Here is a 12,870-nt window from a genome sequence, read left to right as displayed (position 1 = left end):
TGTTGCAACTGTCAGAGTAACTGAGTGCTTAATAGATGCATGGTAGACTTTTATTTGGCATATTTCTAAAAAAAATAATATAAATTTAAATATTCATATGCAACTTTAATTTTGCTATAAAAAGTAACATTTAAAATCAGTTGTTTTATTATTTTGAACATTATTTCTTCTTAAAATATTTGTTAAGGCTTACTTTATAGATCATTGGTAAAGGCCTGTCAAAGATGTCTGTGTGCTGCAAATGTAGGCGTATCACTAATTTATCAAATTGAAGTCCATGGTGGTACTTGTTGAGATTTGAATGCTTCAAATTGTGGTGGGAAATAACACAAAGGCTGATAAATAAAATGAGTCTGCATTATTTCATCGATATGTTAGCCCAGACTGACAGAATGCCTCGCTGTTTTCTGACATAGAAAATACCATGGCAATATACTGTTTTTCATGACGTTTTCCCCGCTATCTTCCATAGTGACAATTCGTCTTGTAGTTGAAGACTCAACAAATGTTGATATTATAAACTAATAATCACTCCAAAATATCTTCTAGTTAAAAAAATTCAGTTATAAACGACCGTTTTTGAACGACGGTGCAACAGGGTAAGTCTTCTGCTTGGCTCTGTCTCTACATGTCACTAGTTGTCGCAGCGCGCATTGATCCGGGAACCAGACCGGAAGCGACAGGGTGGACCGTCGCTTATATCATTTCAAAAGGAGAGTTATTGCCCTTTGGAACAAAAAGATCGCCCATTGCGATGATGGTTGGTGGAGCTGTTGTTAATTTTTTATTTTCTACTCTGCGGGAATCAAACGCTAAAGAAGTTGAAGAGGAGCGTAAACGACTTAATAAAGCATTAGATCAACTCGAAGCAGCCCAGTCACAATGGACCAGACAGAGGATATTAAGATTAGATTTTATTAATTAAGAACTGCGTAAGCAAGGACATTCAATTCAAACATTTAAGGATGTTGAATCTGCCATGCACGAATACTTCCTCGTTTATGGAAAAAACCTTGACCCAATACAGAGACAAACAATAAGTCATTTTATACACCGTCGGAGGAACAAAAAAACCGCGAGATAGTATTCATAATGTTTGGGTTATCAGTCATCGCTATTTATAGCTACACAATAACTACGCATAAACCATGACCTAGTTAGGGCGAGTCTTATCAGCCATGTCACCCTGACTGCTAATCTATAAATAGCGCTGACAGCTATGACTCACCAGTGGAAGCTGATGACATGCATTTAGACAAATGATACTAGAAGTGTATATTTATCACAATGGCGAGAGGCACATCAGGATGTAAATTCATACGCTTGGGCCAATCACAAATTTGTAGAAAGAGCTGTATGTCGGATTTTTGTGGAATCCATTCCATTGCAATTAGAAAAGGGCACATTAATTATTCGTGTTCTGTATGTGGGATTGGGGTCAAAGGTAGTTACTGTTTATGTAAGAGTCACGGTGCTGACAAGAAATGGTTTCAAATTATTTATGAGAGGAAAAAGGCTTACCGAAATGAGATAAATAGATTTGGTAGAATTCAAACCAATTAGACATTAGTTCACATGTATTTATATATCACAATGACTTATGTTGTCAGAGAGCTGGATATTCTCGAATGAGAAAAGCTGAATTGATCGATTTACTCGGTTTGGAATACAACAAACCCCAGACTGTTAGAGAACTCAAAGCTCAAGCAAAAAACAGTGGGCTGAGAGGTTATTCTCGAATGAGAAAAGCTGAATTGATCACTTTACTAGATAATAATCAACCCGATGATGTTGATAATAAATCAGTTGACGATGTTGAAAAAAATAATGAGTTAAAATTTGTACCCACAACCGCCGGCGTTGGTAAATATCTAAGAGGTTGGAAGATGGATATTAATTCCAACATGGATGTTAATGATGTTAAGCCTATCATATCAAGCAAAATCAATGAGGAATTAGATGATTTACATAGTATAAAGTACCAGCTGACGATTAAAATGTCATTAAGTAAAAGTAGCGCAGACGATAGCACCGAATATAACGAACCATATTTCCGTAGCAATCAAGAAGTTATAACCGAATCCGATACTATAAATGCATTATTAGATACATCAATTCAGAGGATACAGGAAACTTGAGAACGCTGGACTAATAGAGGTTCGGGTTGGGGTGTGGATAAAATCGATAGTTTATATTTAGATATAGCAAATTATATGCCTTTCAAAGGTGGATCTTATATAGATTTACCCCCGTATTATAAAAAGAAAAAAGCCATAATTAATGTAAAAAATAAATCCGATGACTGTTTAAGAATGATGATTAGATCTGCATTGTTCCCCGTAGACAAACATCCGGATAGACCTTCGAGCTATCCCCAAAAAGATGGACTAAACCTCGATGGTATAGACGAACCTACACCAATCTCACAAATTGATAAGGTGGAAAAGCAAAATAATTTAGCTATAAATGTTTTCGGACATTCTTCTAAAGGAATTGTTGTACACAGGATAAGCTCCACTCTGGAACATATTCCCAGAATCAATTCATTTCTGCTCGAAAAAGATTGTAAATATCATTATACATGGATAAAGAGTTTAAGCAGACTATTATGCGATCAAACAAAACATGCAGGAAACAAATATTTCTGTGAAAGATGCCTGCATGGGTACAGCAGACAAGATCTATTAAAAGCGCATAAAGAAGACTGTAGAGGTGTTGGACAGACTGCTTTCAGGATCGATATGCCTAAAGAGGGGGAAAATATATTAAAATTTGAACATTATTGTAATCGAATGCCAGTACCGTACGAAATTTACGCCGACTTCGAAGCGCTTATCAAACCTATAGAAAATACCAACCGTAGCAATCAAGATAATCAAGATAGTTTTACATATAAAACTCAAGAACATATTCCTTGTGGGTTTGGATATATAGTTGTAAGGTATGATGGGAAAACAAACCCGCCCGTGATTTACAGAGGTCGCGATGCAGCGGGAAAGTTCCTAGAATATCTACAAAAATGAAGAGAGAATAATCAGGGAAAATTTATCGCGTAAGAAACCAATATGTATGACGAGGGATGATTGGAGGGCCTAAAAGAAGTCAACGAGTTGTCATGTTTGTAATAAACCCCTGAATGGGGATTCCGTAAGAGATCATTGCCACGTCACAGGTAATTATCGGGGAGCTGCGCATAACGAGAGTAACTTGAAACTAAAAATGAATTCTCAAACAATACCAATCCCCGTTGTGTTTCATAACTTTAGAGGATACGATTCACATCTCATTATGCAAGCTATCTCAAAGACCGACGGCGGCTTAACGTGTATTCCTAATAATATGGAAAAATATATATCGTTCTCGTTGACTAAAACTATATATTATACGGACAAGGATGGGAAAGCCAGAATAAAGCAAAGTAATGGGCTTAGATTCATAGACTCTGTACAGTTTCTGTTATCTTCCCTGGACAATTTAGCTAATGCGAACAATCCCGATGACTTTGCGATAACAAATCAATATACCGATAGGTGCCGTCATTTGTTGCTGAGAAAAGGTGTATATCCTTACGAATATATGGATGATTGGTCTAGATTAAACGAAACTAAATTACCGCCCCTTGAATCATTCTATAGTAACTTAACAGAATCTAAAATAACAGATGCCGATTATGAACATGCTCTGACGCTGTGGGATAAATTAGGTTGTAAGAATTTAGGCGATTATTACGATCTGTACTTAAAAACCGATGATCTGTTACTCGCCGATATATTCGAGATATACGGCTTGGACCCGGCATGGTACTATTCCAGTCCCGGACTATTATGGGATGCATTGTTGAAGAAGACCGGCGTAGAACTAAAACTACTCACCGATTATGATATGCACTTGTTTATTGAGAAAGGATTAAGAGGTGGTATATCAATGGTAGCGAAAAGGTATTCAAAGGCTAATAATACATTTGTGGAAGGATATGATCCGAGTAAACCCGATACGCATATATGATATCTCAACGCCAACAATTTGTACGGATGGGCTATGAGTCAAGCTTTACCCAAGGATGGTTTTGAGTGGGTCGATGATATCGAAGTGAATGATATCCCCTCAGATTCTGATAAAGGATACATACTAGAAGTTGACTTGGAATATCCAAATTCGTTACATAAAGATCATAACAGTTATCCGCTAGCTCCCGAGAGATTAATGGTGAATAAAGATTGGATGTCGGAATATCAACACTCCTTGATGGGTAATACAGATTTAAGAAAGATCGCTACCAGCGATTTTGAAAAGAATCTATATAAGCTCATGAATTACTCAGTATTTGGTAAAACTATGGAGAATCTAAGGAAGCGTTTTGATGTTAAATTAGTCAGATCTAATGAGGAAGAAAGACTCAGGAAACTTATAGCCAGTCCGGCTTTTAACAGAAGCAAGATATTCGATAACGACTTAGCCGCGTTGCATATGCAGAAGAGTAATATAAAATTCAACAGACCGGTGTACGTCGGTATGAGTATTCTTGACTTGTCAAAACACTTAATGTATGACTTTTATTACAACGAACTTAAGAAGCAATACGGCGATAGATGCGAGGTGTTATATACCGACACAGATTCTTTGTTGATGGAAATACAAACCGAGGATGTGTATAAAGATATGGCAGAAAAAATAGATATGTACGACACGAGCGATTACCCAAAAGATAATCCACTGCACAGCGTAGTAAATAAAAAGGTGTTAGGTAAGATGAAGGATGAATGTGCTGGGACTCCTATAGTGGAGTATGTCGGATTAAGACCTAAGATGTATTCTATAAAGAAGTCTGATAATGGAGAGATAAGAAAAGCTAAGGGTGTTAAGAAATGTGGTAAAAAAGCATATCAAACACGAACAGTATAAAGAAGCATTATTCAAGGGTAAAACATTCAAACACGAGATGAACTCTTTAAGAAGTTACAATCATAGGATATATGGATTAAGAATGAACAAGACATCATTATCCCCCTTAGATACAAAGAGATGGATTGATAAGGATGGTGTAACTACCTATGCTTATGGTTATTTAGGGTGGTAATACTGTATCATCGGGAACTATGAGCAACTCTTCTTGTACAAATGCCCTGCCCGGTCCATCTTTAAGATAATAAAGAATAGGCTCTCCTTCTTTCATAACCAATCGACTAATGTTATATGTCTTAAGGGACCAAATCGGATCGGTTGCGCGACGTAGGCCTCCTTCGAGTTTACCGGGCTGGTATAAATATCTTACGCTTACTCTATCCGGAAGTTTTCGTTCTTTGCCTCTCCTTGGTGCTGAAGATTCGGAAATCACAGATTTCATTTTAATCGCATCGGATGGTTTCTTCCCGATTAATCTTGTTACTTCATTATTCAGCGCTGATACAACAGCTGATAATCGTGTCACCCATTCAGTTGATCTCAATCGTTCCGATTTCATTTCGATCTCATACTGATAGCCAAACAAACGTTCCGCTAATGTCCGGTTAAATCTTTTGACGATAGCTTGACTACGGTGGGCCTCTTTTTCACCTCTGATTTCGACATCGTGCTTTGTTAACAGTTTAGTTACCGATCCCATAAACTCGCGACCAGGATCTACTTGAAATAGCTTAGGCCATTTTTTAGTGGTCCGCGTTTATATATGCGACTCAGTGCATTAGCTACTTCTGTTGAATCTTTTGAGGTTAATGGCTCAGCCTCTTTGTATCGACTAGCCACATCCACTACGGTTAAAGCGTATTTTTACGTTTTGCGTCTTACCTTATCATGGGGAAGAAACAAGAGGTCAGCCTGATGAACTTCATTCGTTGTAAAAATATCAAACTTCTTCCTCGGTATATAACGCGGTGCTGGTAAGTATATTTGCCACATCGCTTGTTTCTTTAACCAATCCTTGGCCACATCTTTAGATACCTTAGCCGCGGTGGCTAATTTTTTTATTGCTCCTATACCTTTCCAATATCCTCGTGGGCTATAGTAAATTTTATTCATTATTTAGGAGATAAACATACTGTGTTTTCAATGTAGAGCTAGGTTACCTGTAGATTTAATCCCGCTAAATTGAATTTGGAACCGAACGCGCACCCCTTCTACCATGACTAAATAAAACGTGAACTCTTTGGTGTAAGCAAATATACTGAGTGAAGCGGCATGGGTTGAGTTCAGTGTTTTGAGTGGGCTATCGATCTGAATTACGGAATCAACGAACAAATATGGTGCTGTATATACTCAAGCAGTTTGTTTAAACCGTAAAACTTCACTCGAACTTATGACAGGCATTGAAAGCATATAAGCACGGCAACTAACATGAGGTGGGCATCCCTAAAGAAAACAAAGCAAGCTTTGCAAGGCTTTCGCTCTACTTCTCGCGTCACCATTATGACGTCATATCGCTCATTGTGACGCAAAAGATATGACGTCACAGTCCTATATAGAAAAGCGCCAAAATTTCAAGCTCTCTGTTGTCTCCAAAACGTAAATACATTCCCTTTGTTGATTTCTGTCGTGTTTTTCTGCACGAAATGTATTGCCACACATCTTTTGAATATTGTAGTAACCGCATCTGTGCATTCTGTAACCTGTAATTGTAGATATAGTTATTTAAATATGCCTACCGACAATGACTGAAAATAGTACTATTCTATGAATATTAGCTTCCGCGGTGATGCGGCCGTCAAACCAGCTGTTTCAATCAGAGGGGGTTTATTGTGATTTAATAGCCTCTGATTGACCAATCAGAATCGAGTAAATTCCAAATTCATGGTAGAATAATTAATATTGATGTTTCTTTTAATACGAGTTATGACTATCGTTAAATCGCATCAGCGTTTACACATAAAAAATTCCCCCTGTAGTGGTGGTATAGGTATATAAATCTGGCTCCAGTGGAAGTGGTCCAGAATTACCATTACCTATACTACTTGAGTAGTGTTTATCATCCAGTTGATGAGAGGCAGCAATAATTTTTCATCCGTCTTAGCGTGTGTAATGACAAATGACATTGTCAGTACATGAAGGCCAAGGCAGAGTGTTGAATGCAGGAGCAATGGGCGATGTGTCGGTGAACTCTGGGCATTCAGGCCTGTAGTGTGACGTTTCAGGTGCTGTAGGTAGCTGTAAGTTTGGCAGCAGATGATAATTTCCGTTATCAATTTCAAAAATGTGTAAACCAACAGACACTTCCTCCTCTGGCAATCGGCGCAAGATCAGAGTAGAGATTCATAGCCACCATGTCTGTAGCCTGTTGTTGCTATTCAAGCATGCATGAGCCAGGGTCGTGTGGAGAAGTATCCCTGCCAGACTGCCATAGTCCTGTTAATCCAATGCAAGACAAGATGTAACGGATGGCCTTTGCTGAGGGTAGGCACTGTTTCATGTCTGACCTCAGCGGCACAAGTTCCGGCTGCATTTCGGATATCCTTCTGTTGGTTTGCTTGTGGTAATTACCCATCAAACTGGCAAGGAGGAGTCCTGTTATGCAGGGACAAGCATGGCTCATACTGATGAGATCAAGCAACCCACGTTGATTACAATCCATATGTGGGAGAGAGACATGGTCCAAAGATATATGTGTTGAAAGACACGACCTATCATTGCAAGGTGGATACACGTATATTGTCAGACATTTTTTTACAAACACTGATCCATCATGGCCTTGAGTGAAGGTGATATATGCCTTGCGTTGATCGCATGAACTGCTGGATCATGCTGACGATGATGGCAGAGTCGGGGACACCATGCATAACCATGACACAGGTTTCTAGAAGAGGACTTGGTTGATGACTTCCCCGAGAACCACATCTTCAGTGAAGATGCAGGCAATTACTGATTATTCCAAGCTGCCCAGAGGATGATAAATGATAAAATAGAAGGCTTCAGCACCATCTGGATGAGAGTGTGCAGAGCTCTGCTTGACAGAGGATACACTGGAAATGTGGTGTGGCTACATCCCAGGTAGACGGTTGGGGGTCAGTCCATGGTCCCAAAATATGTCTGAAATACTACCAATTTGATTTGAATGTGCCAGATAAGTACAACGTATGTACAAGTTTTCTTTACGTTTACCACTTTGGTGAAACCCACGAGCACAGGTATGGTGCTGACAAAGCTCGAAACCGGAATTCGAACCCACAGTCATATCACTATTGCATTGATATTATGACTTGCTATTTCAGTCAAATGAGAGCCGTGACTCTTCTCCATCATTGTCTATTACTGAAGTGGTAGTGAGGAGGAGAATCAAATGTGACAAGCAAACACCTGACATGAACCTGCATTTTAACACAGGTTAGTTTGGTAGGGGAGGGACAGTGAATTAAGACATTAAAGTTCAGGTAAACAAATTATGACTTACATGACACCTACCCAGTGATTGAAATTAAGGATTAATTTCACAATGATCCTCATGTTAAAGAATAAGAGGGTCTTTTGATTATAATAGTATTGCTAAAACCTTCAAGGCATCCAACTCTACCTAACAATACCATCCTATTTTATCACTTTAACACACAAGTATACTTCTTACTACACTTTATGGTCTTATTTTATTCCTGTACTTTGTGCATAGGCGGATTAGAGACATTTGCAAGAAATCAACAACTACCAATCTATGATATACTGAGTACACCAACCATCAATGCTGACAGTAAACACAACAACCCAACATTCTGGACATATCAACACAGTTTGGTGAGTAAAGTTTTGGGGATGTTTACAGCTCCTGTGTGGCTGCTTGTAACTGCTTGTGACTTCCATCATTCTCCTAATGCTAGTCCATGGAGATGACATGCCACAGTATAACATGAATACCCTACACAGTTTACTGACTGGCCTGTCACTGTTGTAATGCCAAGCTCCCAGGCAGGGTAACAACATGTACCACCTTTAATGTCTTTTGGTATGATGCAGCTATCATGGAATGACCTTCAGTCCGTGTATACCAATCACAAAGGGTCCATCTGTCAAGCTGAAATTGGGAACAGCTTTGGATTTCCACACAGATTAGACGGAGGGTCTGTAGAAGGGAACAAACCAACTATTAATTTGTTTTCTGCTCATGTTTGTCCATTTTCTGTGATCAGGGGATATGCTGACAGTCTTGCGTTTCCTCCCCATTCTCGCCTTTGGTCTTACATCACCAAGCACAACCTCTGAGTCATGCTTTATCTGACACTTAACAAGCCATTAAGAAATGAGGAGTAACAAGATATGTGTACCTGTATGATATAGAGTTTAAATCCTGTTTCCAAATTAATAGATGTGACACAAAAGAATGGTCATGCTTAAAAGAAAGTGCGACATAAATATGAAATATCAATGCTGCAGTCTCGATGACATACAACTAGTTTCATATTATGGATTTTAGGAGTGAGTTGGGTTTAACGCCGCCTTTAACAGTATTCCAGTTATATTGCGGCGTGTCAGCTTAATGTGGGAGGAAAGCCCGAAGTGATGCAGGTCCTAGACGTTTACCACTTTGGTGAAACCCACAATTTTAGGAGTATATTTAACCATGGTGCCAGGATGATCATGACAATTTTCTTCACAAATTGCATCGATGTGAAGAATCCAATCCAGTGAAATATATCTTCCAGAATGTGTTGTTTTTTTCATGAAAAGATACTACTATATATTTTCAGAGAACAGCACCGCCCATGAGAAGAGCTGGGAAGCGAAGACTTTGTGATACCCAGATGGATGACAATGTTATACAGTGCTTACGTAATCAAACTAAACAACTATGCTGATGTTGGTAGATATGCAGTCTGTGACTATAGATACAAGACTCCAGCCAGAGTAAGCACAGACTTAAATATGTCTGCTAACATACACTGAACATTTCTAGTATTGTTCTGTTCGATCAAGTAGGCAAAGCCAAATAAGTTCCAAATAATATTACAAACTTCTGAAAATGATACTTAAAACTGAGTTTGGGCTTGAAGACTCAAATGTTTTTGTCACAGACTGGACATGAAGTAAAAACTGCCCTCATGCATTTGCAGAGCTACAAAATACATTTTGTGAATAAGTCAAAGTATTAATAACTTTGCCCATATTTGGATGTTTGTTTGTTGTTCAATGTCGCACTGAGCAATATTCCAGCTACGTGACAGCGGTCTGTAAGAAATCGAGTCAACGTGAGCATCGATCCACACAATTGGGATCGATGACATGCTTCAACCAAGTCAGTGAGCATGACCACCCGATCCCGTTTGTCGCATCTTACGACAAGCATAGTCACCTTTTACGGCAGACATGGGTTGCTGAAGATATACTCTACCCCGGATCTTCACGGGCCACTTTGCCCATGTGTAACAAAGGGATTACAAGCATTTTCTCATTGAGGAGCTGAAAACAAAACCAGCATATGTCTTTGATGATTGATAATTTTTGTCAACTGTTTTGTTGTTGCAATATTTGGGGCATTCAGGGGACTATTGGTGGATCTGCTTTGGGCAAAATCAGATCTGAGCTCTCGCTACCACTAAACAAAGATCTGAGTACAGTCCATTACAGGTCACGTCAGAATGACCTTTCATCCGACCAATCAAAACATTAATTACAAAATTGAGAAGACCAGGGGTAGAATAGGTCTTCAGCAACCCATGCCTGCCGTAAAAGGCGACTATGCTTGTCATAAGAGGTGACTAACAGGATTTGGTGGTCAGGCCTGCTTACTTGGTTAATGCATGTCATCGTATCCCAATTGGGTGGATCGATGCTCATGATATTAATCACTGGATTGTCTGGTCCAGACGAGATCATTTACAGACCGCCGTCATATAGCTGGAATATTGCTAAGTGCGGCGTTAAACAACAAACAGCAACAGTCAGAATATGTTTTCTAATCATTCAACCTGGAAAAGGTTTACAACGGCTATTCCAAATGAGTTATGGGCTGTACGACTAATTGCATCAAAATCACCGTTGATCTCTCACTCCAATGGGACAAACATTTGAAACGGAAGAGACTTTCCATAGCTTCTGGGAAGTACTGTTATACAATCTTTGTCATCTATTAGATTTTCCAGAATGTTCTTTTTATGAGTCATAAAATTTTGAATCAAGAAATTTGTCAAAATAGTTTTCAAAGTGTAGTCTTGAATGGAAGTTACCAGTTTTAAACTAGTGCCGTAACTCTGAAGAAAGCTGCTTTCTGATTGGCTAATGTTGACATCTTGTTGGTCATTTCATTGGTCAGTCATAGTTTGCGAAAGGTCGTTCAGAAAACCGGACTGTAATGGGATGTCCTCAGATCCACACCCTTGCAGTCGCGAGCACAAAGATCTTGATTTTGATGAGGTTCTGCTTCAAGTTATATATATATTAAATACAAACATCTTTCTAAATGACATTTTATTGTTATTGTTGATGCTTTTTATGATTGTGCTGTATGCAAAGCCTCATGCATCATACTGTTATGTTATTTCTTATAAATAAAGCCATAGTTTTGTTGTTGCAATTGAAAGATTCTCCTTCTCACTTTTTCTGCGCAAATATGGATGTATTTTGGAATATTCTTTATGTCTCAGAAGTAATTTTGCTGATTATCTAGTGAATTAAATGGTTTCTTACATGTCACTTTGTTTCAGATTACATACATGGTTATACATTTAAACAACAATACATGTGGGTTCTCAAGAAGTGGCCGCATCATGGTGTATTCCAAGTTCAAAGGCTCTGACAGTGCTTTGCAGAAATACACATTTTGAGTTACGTCATAATGGGCTGATGTCATAATGCTTTTCAAATTACCCCCGTGATCTAACGTATCCTTGGTAACATTGTTCTATAATTCCTGTCAAATAAGATGGCACATCAATTATCGATTGGTAAAATAGTTTCTTACATGGAGGCTGATAACACATATGGCATTGACAATTATGAGAAGGTATCAAACATGGTGACAATTGCACTGTTGGTCTTTCTCCATGTTCACCCACTGCGGTGCCATTTCATGTCATGTCATGTCACCTTGCCCCAAGACATGAATTCATGTTAGTTGCAATTGACGGGTACAGTATCCTATAACAAGCTACTATTAGTGGTAGAAACCAATGTTCATCCACAACGATGCCATTTCACATAATCCTTGCCCCAAGACATGAATTCATGTTAGTTGCAATTGACGGGGACACTATCCTACAGCCTGCTTCTGTTACTGGTAGAAACCAATGTTTATCCACAACGATGCCATTCCAAGTCGTTGAAATTTGTTTGCTTTGAGATTAATTACATTTGCATGATGTTTAAGAGAAAGTTTTCAATCTGATCTAAATCCAGTTGTTTCAATAACTAGCAAAATTTATAGTTAATATTACAAATCTATGTAGCATGTCAATGACTATCTCATTTCTTCAATGAATATTTTTAAAAATAGAGCTGTAGCTCACCTGAATATGTCATCAACAATTCAAAATGTAAAAAAAAGAATGAGTTAGGCTTAACACTATTTTGACCTATGAGTCGGTAACATCACAGCATGTCAGCTTAATATTGGAAGATGCAGGTCTTAGAAGTTAACAAAAAAGCTTTGGTGTGTGCTGGCAAATCAAGTTTGGGGTTGCAACCAACAAACAGGAGGATTCTAACACAGCATGATAGTACCTCAGACTACTGTCCAACTATTGTGCTTCCATATCAACAAAAAGAGATGCTTTTAATAAGTACCATTGATATTCAAATATCTTTTGCATAAGCAATGAGAACTCATCGACACTACATGCCAAGTTGATGCGTAACAAATATCTAATGTATGCAGTTGGGTTGCCTTTATCAGAGGTAAATTGGTGGTGACAGGTGATTTGTGAATAGTTTATGAATAGGGATTACATAGAATTTTTGTTG

General features: G+C 38.4%; 1 protein-coding gene across 4 annotated transcripts in view; it reads left to right on the top strand.

Annotated features, from left to right (window-relative positions):
• The window catches only part of LOC124118535, a 47,702-nt gene extending 37,496 nt beyond the window's left edge, over positions 1-10,206 (top strand). For 3 of the 4 annotated variants that reach the window (XM_046480693.2, XM_046480692.2, XM_046480690.2), the window contains exons 11-13: positions 8,199-8,310; positions 8,591-8,712; positions 9,663-10,206. In XM_046480693.2, coding sequence (XP_046336649.2) covers positions 8,199-8,310; positions 8,591-8,712; positions 9,663-9,770 — 342 coding nt within the window. In that variant the 3' untranslated portion in view covers positions 9,771-10,206. Of the gene's footprint in view, positions 1-8,198; positions 8,311-8,590; positions 8,713-9,662 lie in introns of those variants that run through there. The other variant, XR_006858499.2, reaches the window with a different exon arrangement.
• The last annotated feature ends 2,664 nt before the right edge of the window (positions 10,207-12,870 follow it).

This window comes from Haliotis rufescens, unplaced genomic scaffold (genome assembly GCF_023055435.1).
Source record: "Haliotis rufescens isolate VD_foot unplaced genomic scaffold, xgHalRufe1.0.p SCAF_22, whole genome shotgun sequence".
NCBI lineage: Eukaryota > Metazoa > Mollusca > Gastropoda > Lepetellida > Haliotidae > Haliotis > Haliotis rufescens.
The sequence above is the reverse complement of the archived record's forward strand: the minus strand, read 5'-3'. Positions and strand labels throughout refer to the sequence as shown.